This window comes from Trachurus japonicus, chromosome 8 (assembly GCF_045865225.1).
Source record: "Trachurus japonicus isolate A0001 chromosome 8, Traja_1.0".
Classification (NCBI taxonomy): domain Eukaryota; kingdom Metazoa; phylum Chordata; class Actinopteri; order Carangiformes; family Carangidae; genus Trachurus; species Trachurus japonicus.
This window is the reverse complement of record NC_140914.1, coordinates 12,913,466-12,932,257: the sequence shown is the minus strand read 5'-3', so window position 1 is coordinate 12,932,257 and position 18,792 is coordinate 12,913,466. Positions and strand designations below refer to the sequence as shown.

Below are 18,792 nucleotides of genomic sequence, written 5' to 3'. Positions count from 1 at the left end.
ACAAAAAAAACAAAAAACATCAGTTTACAATGAAACGAGCGATAAAGTTTTATATGGAAAAAGCACATTGGAGGGTGTGAGTAACTGCTGAGCTCTCTGTTTACAATTCTGCTATTTAAGCCACTAATTCATTGAAATTATCCCCCTTTTTTATCTGAATGTGTGAGCCAACGCTGTGCACTCAAATCAAATCAACATACAAATATAAAGCTGACGCAGTTTCAATAAATAACTTTTTTTAATTAATTATCTGGATTATTCCCAGCAAGGAATGTAGAGCTGTGACCACAGGAGAACAACATAATTATTTGATCATATTTTTTAATTGACATACTGTAATTTGTTGATGAATTGACTTCATTGATTTGTCCATTTATTTTGAAGATTTCAACAAAAGTCTTTCAATGCAACCATGCATGAGTTACTGGTATATTAATTGCCCTTCATTAATATAAACATTGCCTATTTTGATTTCACTGCTGTAATTTATAATAAACACACTAATCAGGAGCTGCACAAACATATAAAGTGAAATTTGTAGAATTAGCTTCAATGCAGACATGCAAACTTCTTCTTCTTTATTGCAATTATGCAACCAATAATAAACTGCAATTCCTTTTATTTGATAAAGAGGGACAATGTACATTGATAAATATTTTAAAGATAAAATGTAAATGTACTCAATTCTAGCTAAAAGGCTAATTACCATCGACAGTCCCCCTATACTGAAAACTGTAAACAACTGTAATTCATTATAGCTGCACTTGTCACTGTCATTTGGTTTGGTCAAATAATTGCAAAGGCTAGCCCAGATTACACAGGACCATGAACCTTATTGCAGTGTCCTTCCTTCTTACTGCAAACCATACGACACCAAAATATTTATGACAACCCCAGCTAGTATAGTAGTAATATTTATTTCCCTGTTTATGATAAATTACAAGAGGGGTTTAAGTGGGAAATAAATTGTCTATTTGTTGTGCAAGAACCAAATAGTTGCAAAGAAGTTACAATGTTGTTTTCAGTGATGAATTATTGTTTGGTTTAACTTACATTCATTACAAGCCGTCATGAAGCTCACGTTGTGAGTGCACTGTGGTCACTAAAGAGTTATTAGCTAGTTGACTTTAGCAGGTGTAAACTAGCTGCCTTTATAACAACATTTAGCCCATCTCCACTTACACTTGTTTTGTTGTAGGTCAAGAGCCACACGTCGAGCTATTGTTATCACCACTCCTTGTGAGCTTGTCCACCTGTAATTAAGTTAAATTAAGTGAAATGACCGGTGAAAGTAAGTTACGGCCAATTAGCTAACAATAAGGTCGTAGTCTCAGTTTACTGCCCTCGAGTGGTCATGGTGCGCAACTAAATATGAATTCAAATGTGTAAAGCTAGACAAAAAAACAAGCAGTACTTCTGGTTCGGCCAACCAAAATTAAAGTTACAACAAAACTCATACTATGCTGAGCGATGTAAATTCATAAGGTAGAATAAATAAAACCAGACGTTTTTGATCACTTTGTGATTCCCCATCATCCTTCCTTGACTGTTTTCAGTATGGATTGAAGTTCAACGTTAGCTAAATGTGTCATGGTGTTATTGCTGCTGTTTGTATTGATGTTATTAAGATTTTTATTTATTTTTCTATCATGACTGATTTTGTTATCCTCTGTTAGAAAACAAAAAAACTATTAAACATACAGTACAGATACATAAAGATAGGGTTGTATTTACGTCTTATCTCCACCGGGAGGCGCCAAACAGTCAAGCGGAACACAATGAACACAACTTCCGGTATAGACATTCAGAAAATAAAGTGCAGTCATTAGAAAGGAGTGCAGGTTAGCGCCCCCACGAAGTTACCCGAGGGTTGGTACTGTAGTAGTGTAGTTGTTCATGTGATTTTGGCCTCTTGGAGGGAGGCTTGCCGCAACACTTCCTCTTTGAAAGGTCGATACACAGTCGAGTTGTCGGCTTCAAACCAGCGATCAGTCCACAACAAACAGCGAGCAGGAAACCAGAGACGGAAAGCTAACATAAAAAGAGACGGGATTTCCACCCACTTCTACAGTAAGGACACATTTACTAATATATTGCTTGATCACAATTACAAGAAGTGTAGAGACTAGAGACGATTCAGCGGTGATGTTGTCATGTAATAATGGGGCTAAGTTAAAATATTGAACAACAGGTGCGCTAACGTTAAGTTAGCATTAGCTCATTTTGTTAGCCCCAACATTAATTTAACTGTAAACACACGTACTAGGCGTCATATAAGTTATCTAACTAACAATCTGACATCGTGGAAAAAGTTCATATTAATACCGCAACTCTTAATATCCTGTTATATGACGTTTATATGGTTCTTAATAATGAAGTTTAACTTGCTAACACTTGCTAATTTAACAATTAGCAACCGTCACATAAAAAGTTTTTTTTCCCGCTATGGTTTAATAATTTTAAGGCTGAATTCGCTTCATATGTTGTGTTATCATGCTGTAGTTTTGTTGGCTTCGTGTCTGTGTATTTGTATCAGTTCCGGTTTGGTTTATTAGTAGCTGCTAGCTCTCCTACACCTTTCAGCTCTGACAGGTGAAGCTGCGGCTAATTATAACAGCTGATTGTCAGTGTTTTGGGGAATGAACCTCTTAAACGTGATAAACCTCCAGCAGTTTTGTTACTTCTTTTATTGTTGTTGATGTAATTATACGAACTCGTTTAAGTCAATAAATGTGCACTCAGCAGCATCGATGTATTGTGTATTGAGGCTTACTACAGCCACAGGTCACATGCTACCTTGTAATCCACAGATAAGCCCTGTGTGGTCGTTTTTACAGTTGGAGGTTGTGCTGATTAGTCTCTGAAGAAAATCTCCACCTTTCCTTTTCAGCTTTAACCTTAGAAAAAACTACTCTATTTGCCATTTAATAATGTGCTTTGTGGCCTCAGTTTAAAAAACCCTTGAATTTAAAAACTGTGTAGTTGTATTGTATGATTGCAGATCAAACTCTGTTCAGCATAACATTCCTGCTGTGATCATGGGATCAGCATGCTGGTGTACTTTTTTCTTTTCTCTTTCTATCACATGTCTGCTTCTCACATCTATGCTACACTAACACTGAACTGATATCGACATCCACTCATTAGTGGTTTTCACACATGCATGCTATGCAGGGAACGGTTTTACAGTAAATGTCAAACTAAAGCAGAAAATCTATGTTACCGTGTGTTTGACTGCAACTAATGGATGACATTTTTTTGTCTTGCAGGGGTTCTGGTTGATTTTTTTAAGGCGGCAGAGAGCTCAAACCCTTCAGCATCATGGGGGAACTCTTCAGGAGTGAAGAGATGACGCTGGCTCAGCTCTTCCTCCAGTCCGAAGCTGCCTACTGTTGTGTCAGTGAACTGGGAGAGATCGGGATGGTGCAGTTTCGTGATGTAAGTCCCATCATCATGTCGCCACCTGAACTAAATCACGACAACAAGTTCGGATTTGATTTGCCATATTGCACAACCTTAAAACTTATTTTCCAAATGTGCAAAAAGAAAAACAAATGTTAATCAGTCAGTGTTGTTATCTGGCATTGTGACAAAAACAACTCCATCAGTCCAACTGTTGAGAAAGTGCATGCCTTCTGCATCATGTCCATCATGTGCTCACAGCTGACCCCTCATTCCACGCATGAGAAACCCATTCCTAGGCCCTGAGGGAAGCTTTGTGCTTGTATTGGATGGGCTGTAACAGAGTGGGTCTGTGCATCAACAGTGGTGTCTTAGTCTTACCATCGAATTTTACAATATAATAGTTTCTAATGATAATTAGAAGCAATTTGTGGGGTTTAAACTTCTGAAGAGTTATGGATAAACTATCATAAAGGTATTATAAATGTCTTTAATGTCAACATTTCAGCACATCATATAATTATAGGTATCAAAGCAGCTTATGGTGCAGCTTATGGAACATTAGTGATGCAATTTCTTTATTTTTTCTTATGCCATGTCTTAGAAATCATGAGTCCATGCTCTGTTGCTTGATGCTCACTCCTTTTATTTTTTTTCCCTTGCAGCTAAATCCTGATGTGAACGTGTTCCAGCGAAAGTTTGTCAACGAAGTACGACGATGTGAAGAGATGGATCGCAAACTGAGTGAGTGAGCTTAGACGTAGCAGATCTTTTGCCTTCGCAGGAGCCACGGGTGGGAATTAACAATGGTGCAAAGTCTTGTTTCCTAACCCACAACAACGCCTTGTTTATTTAGTATCCACCCTACAAAACAGAAGCTACAGTACAAGCAGAGGCAGGCACCTATAAACTTCTTTACCCAGCATGAGTCAACCTGCTGTTTACCTTGTTGCTTCTCACCTGCAGGGTTTGTGGAGAAAGAAATAAAGAAGGCAAACATCCCAATCGTTGACACGGGAGAAAACCCAGAAGTCCCCTTCCCAAGGGACATGATTGACTTGGAGGTGACTCCTCTCTCTCTCTCTCTCTCTCTGACACAGATAAACATTGAGCTCTATCACCCACCGCCTCCCTCTGCTGACCTCTCACTCTGTCTCCCCCACAGGCCACATTTGAGAAGCTTGAGAATGAGCTGAAGGAAATAAACACAAACCAAGAAGCCCTAAAGAAGAACTTCCTGGAGCTGACTGAGCTCAAGCACATTCTGCGCCGCACGCAACAGTTTTTTGATGAGGTCAGCGTCATGGCGCACCGGACAGGCTTTAGTTGCAATGTCACAACACTGTGGTGGATTGAAGAAGTGATTAGTGAGAGATGTGAGACATTTCACTCCTGTAGGTAGTGTAGTTGTATGTGTGGATTTGTATTAGAAGAGGTGGAGCCTAAGCCAAGTCATCACAGCGTTGTATTGGTGTGATACAGATTGTGTGCTGATAAGATGTCAGTCACGCACACAAACACAAAGGAATACTTATTTCAGCTTGGTTTGGCAAAGGGTGTTTCAACTCATGATCTTTTATAGTTTCTCACATGACCTGGGCCCATTCACACCATCTATTCACACTATTTAATTCGCTGTAATCCCAGATTTAGTTCTGTGTGCATACTGTTTATTTGCCGGGGGACAATCCTTGTCTTTTTCACCTTTGCTCCGAACATCAGTTCCCCTTCACTGCCCTCACAAGCATGTAAGTGATCCTTTACAGCGCTATGAGCTTTGATTGAGGTCAATCATTTAGCCAAACATGCAGCTGTTCAGCCATTAACTGATCCAAGTTCACTGTCTGTGCTGGAAGTAAAATCTGGCCCTGGTTCCTTATCTCGCCTCTGTCCCATAGCATTTTATGTAAATTTTATGTAAATAAAATGTAACAGCACAAGTGCACATAACTCATGATTTGTAACCTACTTTAACTATTCCAGATGGAGGACCCCAGTTTACTGGAGGAATCGTCCGCCCCGCTGGATCCCAATGAGATCAACAGAGCGGCTCCTCTCAGACTGGGGTGAGTCGGTTTCTGGGGGTTTTCTCTCAGTTTTAACAGGATTAAACTCATGTTGGGAGATTTTCACTCTGTGCACCTTGGGCCATCTGCGTCCGAAAACTGTAGCGTAACCAGCAGCCAATCATCTCCCACACACCAGCTCAGACTGTGCCAAGATTAACCAGGCAGCACGGGTCACAACAAATCCATTCAACACACTACAAGTGTAGGCATCTCACTACATATCATTTCATTTCCTTCATCTTAATTAAATGAAACTGTCTGGTTAAATTCTTTGTAATGTAAATGAGCAACAAAGGATTTTTTTCATATAATTTGAAAGTAAAGACTGAAGTTGTCACAGCCTTTTCCAGTCATTCAGGCAGAAGGACCTGAGTTATACACACTAAATATTTAAACAGCGTTAACTGTTTTGTTGTCAACATGGCTGAATGATATGAAATCCCATTGCATTTTTTTTTATAGATATATTGAATAAGATGCAAGAGAATACATGATTTATGATTTAGATGGATAGATAAACTTTATTGTCTGTCACGAGTGACAGAAATTCGTCTTTGACAGGCTCGTATAAAAACAGTAAAAAACAAACAAACATTAAAAACAAAAATGTTGTGCAATCATGCTAAAAGGAGGAGGGGGGTGTTAAAAGCAGCAGTGTTCATTTTTGATTGTTCAGGGTGGTTATTGCAGAGGGATGAAGGATTTTTTGTAGATGTTTATAGGCTGGGAGCGTCTCTGTAGCACCACAGTGTTTCAACCACAGTGTTATTTTTTTGTATTTGACTCTAGCAGCTCCTCTGATTTGGATATTGAACTTGGCTATATTGCAGTTTTTATAATATTTGATGTGATTGTCGTTGATAGATTCGTAGCTGGAGTCATCGGCAGAGAACGCATCCCCACGTTTGAGAGGATGCTGTGGAGAGTTTGCAGAGGAAACGTGTTTCTGAGGCAGGCAGACATCGAGGATCCACTGGAGGACCCGACCACGGTTTGTGCCGTTAACACACACAAAAAAAGTTTGCTCAGATGTAATCAGGCATACATCACCGTCATCCTAACCGTGTTTGACATTTCCACAGGGCGACCAGGTGCACAAGTCTGTCTTCATCATCTTCTTCCAGGGAGATCAGCTGAAGAACAGAGTCAAGAAGATCTGTGAGGGGTAAATCAGCCGACGTAGCGACATCCGACCGTGCAAATCATCAAAGTGCTCTCCTCTCATTGAACAGACCCCTCATCTGCGTTTCCTTTCTTTCCTTTTCTTTCCTCCTCAGATTCAGAGCGACCTTGTACCCGTGTCCAGAAACCCCCCAGGAGAGGAAAGAGATGCTGGCAGGAGTGAATGCTCGCATTGAGGACCTGCAAATGGTAAATACACTGTTGGTGGAAGCTCCCATGCTCTGTTGAGTCACAAACACAAACTTGCACAAAAACACACATGAACTGGTTAGTTCTCTTTTTTTTTTTTTTTTTTGCTTCCGTCTGGTCAGCAAGATTTTCTTCATCGGAAAGTGTCGATAGAGGAAATTTCATAAGGCATAACGACCATTTGTTCTCAGCCTCTAATCCCCATTGGCTACTCATGAGCAGGAAATGTATTTGAATTAGATTTCACAAGTGACAACTTCACAGAAAATGAACCCCAACCCTTTTTTTGGCGTTGGATATGACCACATCCTTCATGACACATGTTCCAATCACCACCAGCAGCAGATAGTCATTTAAGCTGCAGTTCTCCCTTGTCACCACCCTGCTTTGTGTGTTGGAGTAATAATGGCTCAGTGGATCTTTTCAGCTGTCGATCAACATATCAGTTGTCCCACTCCAGCCCCTGCAGGATACATGGCGTAGTTTATTTGCAACTGGATATTTACAGAGAGGAATATCCTCGGGCAGGATCCTGCTACTGCTGCAAGAAACTACACATATAGTTGCCTGCAGTGTTGACTTTCTTCATTTTTGTTGTGCTCACCGCAGCCTACATGTAGCGTCCAGTCCCACATACTGACCGTTACACTCGAGGTAGCAGTAACGGCGACAGGGGCAGATACCTGACACTTTGTATGTATCGGGGAGGTGGGGGGTGGGGAATGCGTGTCTTGGTGTTTGTGGATGCTGTGTTATGCTTGTCGCTACGTGGGCGTGAGAGCTGAAAGACAGACCGGCGTGGATGATGAAGAATGTCAAGCTATTTGGCGAGCTGTCAGCAATGTGTCGGACATTAAGCCCCTCGACAGCGGGCCAGACTGTGCCCCCGTAGAAGGAGTTTAAATATCCTGCCATTTGCTAATCATGGGACTCGGCTTAAAATGTGAGTCATACAGCAGAATTCCTGGGAACATCCTATATCTCTTATGGGAAAAGCTAATGGATCAGGCGGCTGCTGCGCTGTAACATACACTGTGCAGCCCCTACATGTATGACTCACGGTAAATGTAAACCCATTCTTTGAACATAAATGAGCATGGGAATCATTAGCGCTAATTTTAGTTTGATGACCTTTCCTTCTAGTGACAGTTTACAGTTGGAAAATGTCACTGATAATTTGCTGATCAATTCAAAGTCTCTTTTTCAAAAGTGTCCTGACTAAATATTGGACAGACAATACAAGGTGTGAATCTCCACGTATAAGACAATCATATCAAACTCTCGTCCGCCCCTGAAGGTGCTGAACCAGACGGAGGACCACAGGCAGAGAGTCCTGCAGGCCGCGGCCAAGACGGTCAGAGTGTGGTTCATCAAGGTGAGGAAGATGAAGGCCATCTACCACACCCTCAACCTCTGCAACATCGACGTCACTCAGAAGTGTCTGATCGCCGAGGTGTGGTGTCCCGTGTCCGACCTGGATTCCATCCAGTTTGCCCTGCGCAGGGGGACGGTGAGTATCTGAACCCTGCATCGTTAGTAGAAACTATTCTGGCATTTGGTGTTTTTCGTCTACATTTTATAGATGCACTCCGCCAAAGCCCTGCTTTAATATTTAGAAAGTCAATTCAGGTCTGTGTTTACCCATTTTATATGTAGCAGAAGAACTAGTCTGAAAATAATGTGTCTAAAACCACAGTATTGTTAGTACAGACTGGTTTTTCAGTGAGCTTCAGCTGCTGTGTGTACTCAAATATCAGCACCCAATACTGTTTAAATGGAGCAACATTAAACTCCACCACATTGAGGAAATTACAAGTCAAGAGCAGACACAGGAAAACAAAACAGGAAGGAAACTGTTTGAAATAATTTATACAGATGTTTTAAAGCTAGAATCTGTAGGTTTGTTCGTTGCAGTTTGTAAACACATCATTCAATTTTGGCTCAGCTTTGCACTCAAAATTCTCCTTTTAGCGACTGGACGCCATCAAACCGGGAGACAATGCAGATGCATACATTTACATGCATACAATTTGCATCATGGACAGCTGTAAACAGCTATATTTTAGGTGAGGTGTGAACAGCCCTGGTTATACCTGGTATTAAAATGCATTACAGATGATCTGATCACAGCTCTAAGCACATCAGTTCACATCTGGTTCAGAAAGCGGCAGCAAGATCTCAATGTGTCTCGAGTGTAATCGGTTGTGCGTTTATGATTGGACCAAAGCTAAATACTGCTGTTACTGTACATCCAGTGGTTCATCATTGTTCATCATCATCATTGTTTTTCTGTCCTGTAGGAGAAGAGTGGCTCCACTGTGCCTTCCATCCTCAACAGGATGCAGACCAAACAGACCCCACCCACCTACAACAAGACAAACAAGTTCACCTCAGGCTTCCAAAACATCGTGGACGCCTACGGAATCGGCAGCTACCGTGAGATCAACCCCGGTAAGCACGTGCCACGCCTGAATCTGTGTGTGTGTTTACTCAGATCATCAGTGTGTTTTTTTTTACCCTGCATCTTTTAAAGTGAAATTCCGGTGTAAGTGTAAACCATGGTCAAACACACCGTAACACCGAGTTAGACCCCCCCTCGAGAGATCAATTTGCCCGACCGCTACATTCACGAGATCCACCAACTTCAGCAAATACCGCAATATCGCCACACACGGCGCTCTCCGGATCCACTGTCTGACCGCAACCAAAACGCCACCATTTGCCCAAAATAATGCTCAGAACTGCACCAAATGTCATCAATAGTACACACAGGGTCCCAGCACGTAGTACGAGTTGTCAAACATCTGCTAGCTTTGCCTGTTTTCTTTAGCAAGGAGATGCAACTCAACTCACCTACTTCTCCTCCGGGAGCCGCTCGTTGGTGAGGAAGCCCTGACGAGTCGATCACCGAGTGCACCGGAGTTCCGCAGCTCAATCAACAATTACCTCATGGAAATACAATCAGAGTTTTTTTTTTTTTTATCTTGCATATCACTTTATAACTATTATTATCGAGTGCTGGCCACGATATAGGCGCAAATGAGCATTTTTAAGAGCTGCGGAACTCCGGTGCACTCGGTGATCGACTCGTCAGGGCTTCCTCACCAACGAGCGGCTCCCGGAGGAGAAGTAGGTGAGTTGAGTTGCATCTCCTTGCTAAAGAAAACAGGCAAAGCTAGCAGATGTTTGATAACTCGTACTACGTGCTGGGACCCTGTGTGTACTATTGATGACATTTGGTGCCGTTCTGAGCATTATTTTGGGCAAATGGTGGCGTTTTGGTTGCGGTCAGACAGTGGATCCGGAGAGCGCCGTGTGTGGCGATATTGCGGTATTTGCTGAAGTTGGTGGATCTCGTGAATGTAGCGGTCGGGCAAATTGATCTCTCGAGGGGGGGTCTAACTCGGTGTTACGGTGTGTTTGACCATGGTTTACACTTACGCCGGAATTTCACTTTAAGACGGTTGAACTTTTTGTCGACTTTGGCGTTGCACCGCAGTCACTTCTTCGTCACACATTCTCACTTTGTTGGGGACACGCCGTGTTTCATGACTCATCGCTCATTTGTTGTCGTTTCACTCCTCATGCCACGTCTCATGTGATGCCTTGCCTGCCTCCCTCCCTTCCCTCCTTGTCTCCAGCACCATACACCATCATCACCTTCCCTTTCCTATTCGCCGTCATGTTCGGTGACATGGGCCACGGTGCGCTCATGACCTGTGCTGCCCTGTACCTCGTACTGAGAGAGAGCAGGCTCATGGCCCAGAAGAACGACAATGAGGTATGCATCCCATCATTTCCACCTCATCGGTCCTACACCATCCTTACTATTGATAAACCCCCGGTGTATGAGCTTTTGTAGAAACCTTTTTGACATTTAAACCAATTGTTTTGCGGCAGATGTTCAGCATGGTGTTCGCAGGCCGTTACATCATCCTGCTCATGGGAATCTTCTCCATCTACACGGGCATCATTTACAACGACTGCTTCTCCAAGTCCCTCAACGTGTTTGGCTCTGGCTGGAGCGTCAGGCCGATGTTTGACGCCCGAGTAGGAGGCAACTGGACGTGAGTGTCACTGCTGTAAAAGGCTGCTTGTTGCTAACGGACGCCTGGTGGAGGCACACAGCCACTCAAGTCAGAAAATTGATGTGTGTTGTGTTGTGTTGTTTTATCTGTTCAGGTTTGACGTACTTAATGAAAATAAAGTTTTGCAGTTGGACCCAGCAATAGATGGAGTGTTCAAAGGGCCATACCCCATCGGGATAGATCCGGTGAGTATTTTTCTTTCATTCTGATTGTAGGAGCAAAAATATGTTTTGCCTTGTTGTTTTTTGCATGGGTTTGCATCATTGCGTTGTGATACATTGAGGGGGTGTGGTTATTTTCTGTTACTTATTCTGTGTGGTGGCGGGAGTTTGAACTATAGACTGTAAAAAGAATGGACGTAGCGTCCGTGACGTCACCCATTGGTTTGGGGGAGTCTGTTTTGTGCCGCTACTACGGGGGTTTGAGCCGCGCCATGTTGGATTCTACTTGCCATATTTGGAGCGGTGCGGCCGTTGGCCGGCCGAGAGCCCGCCCACTGGCCTCGTAGCAGCGGTCTCCAGACCTGTCACTCAACGGTTCTGCGCCCTGATTGGCCAGAACTTTAAACCTAATAATAGTAAAACGGTAGAGTTTAAAAAAAATTCACCCCCCTCAGAGTGTGTGCGGGGGTAGAAACTATCGATTGAGACCAAAAAAATAAAATGTACCAGGCTGTAAATATGTTTTTTTAAGCTGTAAAATCGGCTATTTTAACATGGGGCTCAATTGGAGTTGCTCCCTTCTGGAGCCAGCCCCCAGCGACAGCCAGGGGGATTGCAGGTTTTTGAATGCGGAAGTGAGCTTCACTTCTCAGACCGACAACTGCCCCCTTGGTTTGAACGCAAAGGAACTAGTAGCTCAAATATTTTTTACCGTTGTAATTACTTATTATTTATTGAGACACACCTAGTATTATTTTTCCTTTTTGCTGTAACTGCTTGTTGGATCTTTTGGGGTTTTCTGTTACAATAAACTCTTTGAAGTGATCATGGACCTTTGGAGCTGATAGCTTAATAAAATCATGTGATGTCATCTGCACAAATGATTCATATTAGTTAAACGTCAGGTAACGTTTGTTGCATAAACTTGCTGTTTTACAAACCCCGCTCATATTGTCCCTCAGATATGGAACATTGCAACCAACAAGCTGACGTTCCTCAACTCCTTCAAGATGAAGATGTCTGTCGTCCTGGGAGTCATCCACATGCTCTTTGGAGTATCTCTCAGTCTCTTCAACCACCTGTGAGATATTTTTCATCCTCATTTACACTGTCACGTTGTTGTTGTTTTGTCCCTTTTCCAATTTGTGCGTCCCTGCCGTGGTGACAAATCGTCTGCTTGTGGTTCCCTGCAGGTATTTCCAAAAGCCACTGAACATCTACCTGGGATTCATCCCGGAGATCGTCTTCATGGCCAGTTTGTTCGGCTACCTCGCCATCCTGGTCTTCTATAAGTGGGTGGCGTACGATGCGCGCACCTCCCGGGACGCTCCCAGCCTGCTCATTGCCTTCATCAACATGTTCCTCTTCAACTACAATGACCCCAGTAACAAACCTCTCTACACAGGACAGGTCAGAGACACTCACCAGTCACAGACACCCGTTCTGTTGCCCTCATATGAACCACAGAAGGATAACCTTCCCTTTTTCTTTTTGGTTTTCCCGTCTTTCTCCTGTGTATGTAGATGGGTGTACAATCACTTTTGGTGGTCATCGCCCTGGCGTGTGTTCCCTGTATGTTAATAGTGAAAACACTGGTTATGCGGAGACAGTACCTGTGGCGGAAAAATTTGGTAAGATAAAAACAGATGTGCAGCCTCTCTCACTCTATGGAATCAATTATTTCAATCCATTTCTAAACACAGCGCTTGATTATGAAACCTTTTTTATTTTTTAATGTTTTTTTTCCCCCTACAGGGTACACAAAACTTCGGAGGGATCAGGGTGGGCAACGGGCCCACTGAGGACGAGGCTGAAATCATCCAGCACGACCAGCTGTCGCAGCACTCGGAGGAGGAACCCGAGGTAAAAGAGACGCATCCTCCTCACCAAGCAAACTGTTTCTCTAATTGACTCTGTGTGCATATTTGCATTTGCTCCCACTTCCCCACAAAGCTGGACTAACAGCAGACTGGCGGTTACACAAGTTATAGGATCTACTTCCAGATCTGAATTATTCAGACACGGTTGGAAAGAGAATCCGATACCTCATGTTTCCACACTGTTGCAATGAAAGATATTAATAATGGATTGGGGGGGGAAAAAGCTCCTATGTGGGTCAGTTCTTTAGTTATTATTAAACCCTTTTCCATTATAAATGCTATTCAGAGATTCAATTGAAGTGATGTCCTCTTTGTCTCTGTCCACTCTGCTTTTCTGTACACTTTTCTAAGTATAAACTTCCCTTCTTTGGAAGTGTTGTTGACCAGTCTGGTTTGTGTTGGACGTACTGCAGAGCCGAGACAGAGGATGAGTTTTGATATCGTTTCTTTTGTGTGAGCAGAATGTTGTCATTTTCTAATGTTGAATTCCTCTTGTTTCCCATTTACTTTTCCTGTTTACTGATGTCTGTCTGTTTGTCCGTCTGTGCGCGTGCCGTCAATAACCAAGCGTTGCCTTTTGTCACCTGCTCTCAAGGCCCGCGAGGAGGAAGAGGTAGGACAGGAGCTCATGCTGCACCCCCACCCTCTTCCCTATCCTCCCCTGCCCTGTCAAAGTGCATGTGTAGCGTTTTCTGTTTTCCTTCTGCCCCTCGCGTTTTGTCTCCTCTGTCTGCTGTCAACCACTGCCTGCTGCTCTTAGCCGTTGTCTGTGTTAGTCGGTGTGTGTGGTCAGCGTGTTCCAGGAGTTTCTACTTGGAAACATGGGTTGACGGGATTCCTAGAGCGGTGGGGGCCACTAGGCCGGTGCTTCTTTACAGACTCGGTGGTATGCATGAGGCATCAGAGTGGCTGACTCGCCGGGTTCACAGGGTCCTAAGACGATGGTGCCTCTCCTAATTTGGGGGGTTTTCTTGCTTGTTCTACAGGGGCAAACGGCTTTCCTGTCTGTTATCTGCATAATTGTGCACACACAATGAACCTTCCATGCAGACACCGGGACCTGTCGTTGAGAGGGTGTGATGTTTTCTAGAGTTTGAAGCTGAAATGCCTGTTTTGATGTCATGTGTTTGTCTTACAGTTTAACTTTGCAGATGTGGCAGTGCATCAGGCAATCCACACTATAGAGTACTGCCTGGGCTGTATCTCCAACACTGCCTCCTATCTGAGGCTTTGGGCCCTCAGTCTGGCTCATGCACGTAAGTCACACACACATTTACTAAGATACATGAATGCTATTTACATTCAGATGAAAAACATGCGTTGTTTTCTTTGTTCCATGCGCAGAGCTGTCGGAGGTGCTGTGGTCCATGGTGATGCACATTGGCCTTTCCAGTGGGTCCCTTGGAGGCTTCGTGCTTCTGGCCATAGTCTTTTACTTCTTCGCTGTTCTCACAGTTGCCATTCTTCTTATTATGGAGGGCCTGTCTGCCTTCCTGCACGCACTGCGACTGCACTGGTAAGATGTTTGTTGCATTTGTTTTTCAATGTGTATGTTGCATTTTCCTCTCTGTTTTTAAACCAGCACTAAGGAACTTTTCAACCTTCATAAAATATTTTCATAACTTTTGTGATGATACATCGACTTACAACAAGTTGAATGACACCTCTGTCGTGGTCTGAGGGGGTCTGTATCTCTTTCTCTGGCACTAAGCAACTTTGAGGAGTGGCTCTCACTTTACTTTCACTTTCGCGAGTCACAACAAGGAGGCAACAGGCAAAACGGCACTTCAGCAATGGATTATGTTTGTGTTTTCACTTTGAAATGATCCACTGGAAACAGAAACTTAGTTTTGATGTCTTCTGTTAATTTTAATGCAAGATATTTACAGGGCTTCACGCTAGTGTTCATGGGAAATGGAGTCTTCCTTCAGGCAAAACACTACCGCTTTGGTCCACAGGCGCCGCCAAACTCAACCAAAACTGAAAGTTCTTTAGTACTGCTTTAATTGTTCCAAGGAAGCTCATTCACACGTTTGAATGGCTGCTGGTTGATAATTGATTTAAAAAATTAAAAAAAAATAGATTGTAACATAACCTTTATGATGAAATGACTGACAAGACTGCAAACTATAGATCTATAGCTCCATCTTCAGGCTAGACCTTTTTTTTTTTTTTTAACTCTCTTGGTCCTCAGTGAGCCGTCCCTAGGGACACAGAAAGAGATGTGCAGATGAGAGGCAACTGCTCCTGTTGAAGAGTAATTTAAAACTATAGGTCAGCATCTTCCTTTAACCCAAGAAATCAAAACCAAAACATAGATAATTTGGCTATAATACATTGCTATTTCAACCTCACTGCACTACCAGTTACCATCAGAGTCACATTGTGTTCAGGCTCTGCCCCAATTAGCTATCACCAAATTGTGATTCACTACCACTCACTCACTTTCCTGGCTTGTGACCAGGAACATGTCTGGCTCTCAGTCAGTGTTGTCTTTTTCCATCTATGCTGCACGTGCACATGTGCTGTGTGTGTGTGTGTTGTGTGTGTACGCACAGAGCCAACTCCTTGACTCCTTGCTATGGCACAGACAGGCCTTTGTCGTCCCTTTGTCACTGTCTTTGTCTGTCTGGCTATGCTGAATGTCATCCTGGATCCATAATCCACTGGCACGTCCACAGAGCACGTCTGTGCTGCAGCCACGTTTCTCTATAATTGTCCTTTATGCAGGAATGCTGGGTGACTCAGCTTTCACTCGGTGGCCATCGGGCATAATCGGTTGTGAATTTTTCCGCACAGAGAAGCTTATAATTAATCATAATCTTGTGTCTGTTTGCCAAACTAAAGGTGAATAGAAGGTGTAGTTGTTGACATCTCCCTAGAGATTCTTGCAGTTGCAGAGGTTTCATGGAGCCATAAAATGTCTTATCTTATAGTATACGCCAAATCAGTAAGAACACAGGCTTATAATATTAGAAGAATAAATGTATGTCAATGTCTTTAGCAAGAAAAAGTGCAGGAAGTTATGTACAGTACAGATGGACTTAGGGAATGGCAGGTATCCGCGGGTCCTCAGTTAAAAGGTCACCAGGCCGTCACTTAGCAGTGGCCTTTTTTAAAAATAGAGCCTGATCGTTTTCCAGACAGGAAGAGGCTTAGGTAACTGGCCCCCTCGGTCGCGGTGCAGGAGCAGAGGTGTAGACATGAGCGGGTGCAGGTGGGGTGCAGACTGCGGAATGAAGAGCAGAGGTCATCGGCCACGGCTGCTCGGTTCAGCATTTACCCCCCCACACCGCCCCACCAACCCAACCTGACAGCCATCACCACCATGAGCCCGACGGTGTTATCGTGTACCAGGCTTCCTGGTCATTGTGTTTCTGATTGGGTCTGTATTTTTCTTTTTCAGGGTGGAGTTCCAAAACAAGTTTTACTCAGGCCAGGGCTTCAAGTTCCTCCCCTTCACATTCGAAAGCATCTTGGACGGGAGGTTTGAAGAATGAGCTACAACTCTTCTTCTTTTTCTTCTGTTAATGTCACTTATCTGTTGTGAATCTGTGTGATTGTTGTATAGTGATCTCTCTTTTCCTTAGTGATGCAGTTTCCAACATCCTTAATGTCACCACACCTTCTTGAGATTATCTTTCAGTCTCCATTTGTTTCAAACTTGTCATCCTTTTCCAAATCAATCTCTAAATCTGGAACATCAACTCAGAAATTATATAATCATCATGTCATTAATTCCAGAGAGAAATAACATGAACTGCGATCATGCGATTATGTGTGTGTGATGTCTAAGTGAAGTCCTTTTTGTTTTACCTGTGTTTTATTTAGTTTAATATTATTTATGCAGAAATTCTTTATAAAACCTACATTGTTCCTATGTGGGAGTGTTGCAATACAGATCATTATGTGCAAATTTCTCGACAGATGAAAAGATGAGTCTTTTCCACATTGCTGTATCTGAATTGTCTCTTTCTCTTTGTTACTGGCATTATCCTTCGGCAACAATCGTGCACAGAGCTCATCTGTTTTATTCTAAAAACACACACACCCACTTTGTACAGCAGACACCTCCTATTATATAATGCGTACTGACCTCGCACATAGAACTATAAGGGTCTAAAGGGAATACAAATGAACCTCCATCAGGGTGTCAGTCAGTTCTGTGCAAATGAAGATAAACCGACTTTTGTCGCGTCATGCTCTGACGTTGCTGTAGATGTGTTGGTGTGGATCCACATGGAGAGAATTGAGGAAGGATCTGTAGGTGGATGTTCTCTAACAAGCAAACAGGCTAATATAATTTGACATTGTCAGTATTTCTGATTTTTGTTTTTTTTTGTTTCTCATGCTGATTTCATTTGTACATGAAAAGTTTCAAATGTTTTCCTCACACTTAGAAGGGAGTACAAGAGTGAGAAACAGCAGACATGTTCAAAATAGAACTCATTCCTCAGAAATGGTTGGGCACCCTCATTAAATGTGCATCTCTTTGTCAATAAAGTGGAAAGAGGTGGTTTAAGTTGTGGTGTTTTTTTTTTCTGCAGCATTGATGGAAGAATTCAAAGTCTTTACTACAGCATAAGTTAAAGTAGTACCGCAATCTAAAAATACTGTCTTCTAAGTTCTGCATTGAAAAGTCTAAGCACAGAATCACCATCAGTTAACTGTCAAAAGGAGAAGTATTCACTGTGTAGAAACGGTATTATTTACATGTATTTTCTTATTATATATACCGGTATATGTGTATAAGAAAGTAATGCTGATTACAGCTCAAGTCAAATGAAGAGAACAGAAAGAAATTTTAAAAAAAACTACTCGGTTAAGAACTGAAGTTACTTGATAATAAATCACATTTCTCATTTGAAGGACGACACTTTATTTTGGTAACTTCAGGAGTGAAAAGAATTACTCCCTCTAATATGGAGAAGAATTGACAAGAACCTCAGTATTACACCTTCATCAAACTGTATTTACACAATACATATATACAGTATGTGTGTGTAAACGCATATACAGTACAGTGGTATGTGTTCTGTTTTTGTTCTCTTTGTTTTTTAGCTAAAAGTTGTTTCAGTGGGCAATAAAATAAACACTAAAATAAAAATAAAAACTCAAATTAATAATGAAAAACCTCAGTCAACACACAGCTCTAATGGCCTAACAGAATACTGCAGTTGTTAATATCAGTGATGACAGACTGTGTGCTGTATCTGTATGCTGGTCCATCTGTTCTCTCTTTGCTCCTCTTGGTGGTGCTGTTGAATAGGCTGTGCTCCATGAGGAATGAGAGCTCCTCTGGTTGCTGGAAGTTATAACAAAGCACCTACCGTGGTCTTTGACAGATGGATTGTTTTGATTACCTGCTCTGCTGCTGAACTCTGCCTGAAATGGGATATTGGAAATTTATTTGGCAAACTAAAAGGAAATTACCCATAGGAGCACTGGCTACACTGGAAATTCATCTACAGCTATGTATTTTTTGCGCATAATGGGCCTTTTCTTCAACATGTCACTTTTTGTGTAATTTCCCCCGTCCAGCCGTCTCCAGGCAATTATATTATAATGTCCAAACAGAAGTGTCCGTTTTAGTCTCCACCCGCTTTGAAAGGGTTTGTTTGATTTTCTCAGTCCCGTCGAAAGCAGCAGGAAATGATCAGCTTTGCACAATATCATATTTTTATAGTTCAGTGGTGATGGAAGAATTACTGAGACTTAAAGTAAAGATGTATTACTGCTGCATAGTTTTATATGGACGTCATTCAGTCAGGATTTTCCTTACTTAAGTATTGGCTCGTGCACCAAAAATGCCAAGAGTACT

General features: G+C 42.5%; 1 protein-coding gene across 3 annotated transcripts; it reads left to right on the top strand.

Annotated features, from left to right (window-relative positions):
• The first annotated feature begins 1,972 nt into the window (after positions 1–1,972).
• On the top strand, positions 1,973–17,493 carry atp6v0a1a (ATPase H+ transporting V0 subunit a1a). Of its 3 annotated transcripts, none has more exons than XM_085783930.1 (22): positions 1,973–2,070; positions 3,270–3,438; positions 4,068–4,146; positions 4,369–4,466; positions 4,568–4,696; positions 5,386–5,468; positions 6,336–6,462; positions 6,554–6,636; positions 6,749–6,842; positions 8,140–8,352; positions 9,143–9,293; positions 10,484–10,623; positions 10,743–10,909; positions 11,025–11,115; positions 12,054–12,172; positions 12,285–12,501; positions 12,615–12,722; positions 12,847–12,954; positions 13,567–13,584; positions 14,110–14,227; positions 14,316–14,487; positions 16,378–17,493. In XM_085783930.1, the coding sequence occupies exons 2-22, from the start codon at positions 3,322–3,324 to the stop codon at positions 16,469–16,471; spliced, it is 2,526 nt and encodes an 841-aa protein (XP_085640056.1). In that variant the 5' UTR covers positions 1,973–2,070; positions 3,270–3,321; the 3' UTR covers positions 16,472–17,493. The 3 variants fall into 3 exon arrangements, with proteins under 3 accessions (XP_085640056.1, XP_085640055.1, XP_085640058.1); XM_085783929.1 differs by having other exon boundaries at positions 13,540–13,584; XM_085783932.1 differs by lacking the exon at positions 13,567–13,584.
• The last annotated feature ends 1,299 nt before the right edge of the window (positions 17,494–18,792 follow it).

Coding starts and splice junctions, on each gene's coding strand:
- atp6v0a1a (XM_085783929.1), top strand. CDS start 3,322: ATGGGGGAACTCTTCAGGAGTGAAGAGATGACGCTGGCTCAGCTCTTC. Junction 6,637..6,748: donor GTCAAGAAGATCTGTGAGGG/GTAAATCAGCCG, acceptor TTTCCTCCTCAG/ATTCAGAGCGACCTTGTACC. Junction 6,843..8,139: donor GCATTGAGGACCTGCAAATG/GTAAATACACTG, acceptor CCGCCCCTGAAG/GTGCTGAACCAGACGGAGGA.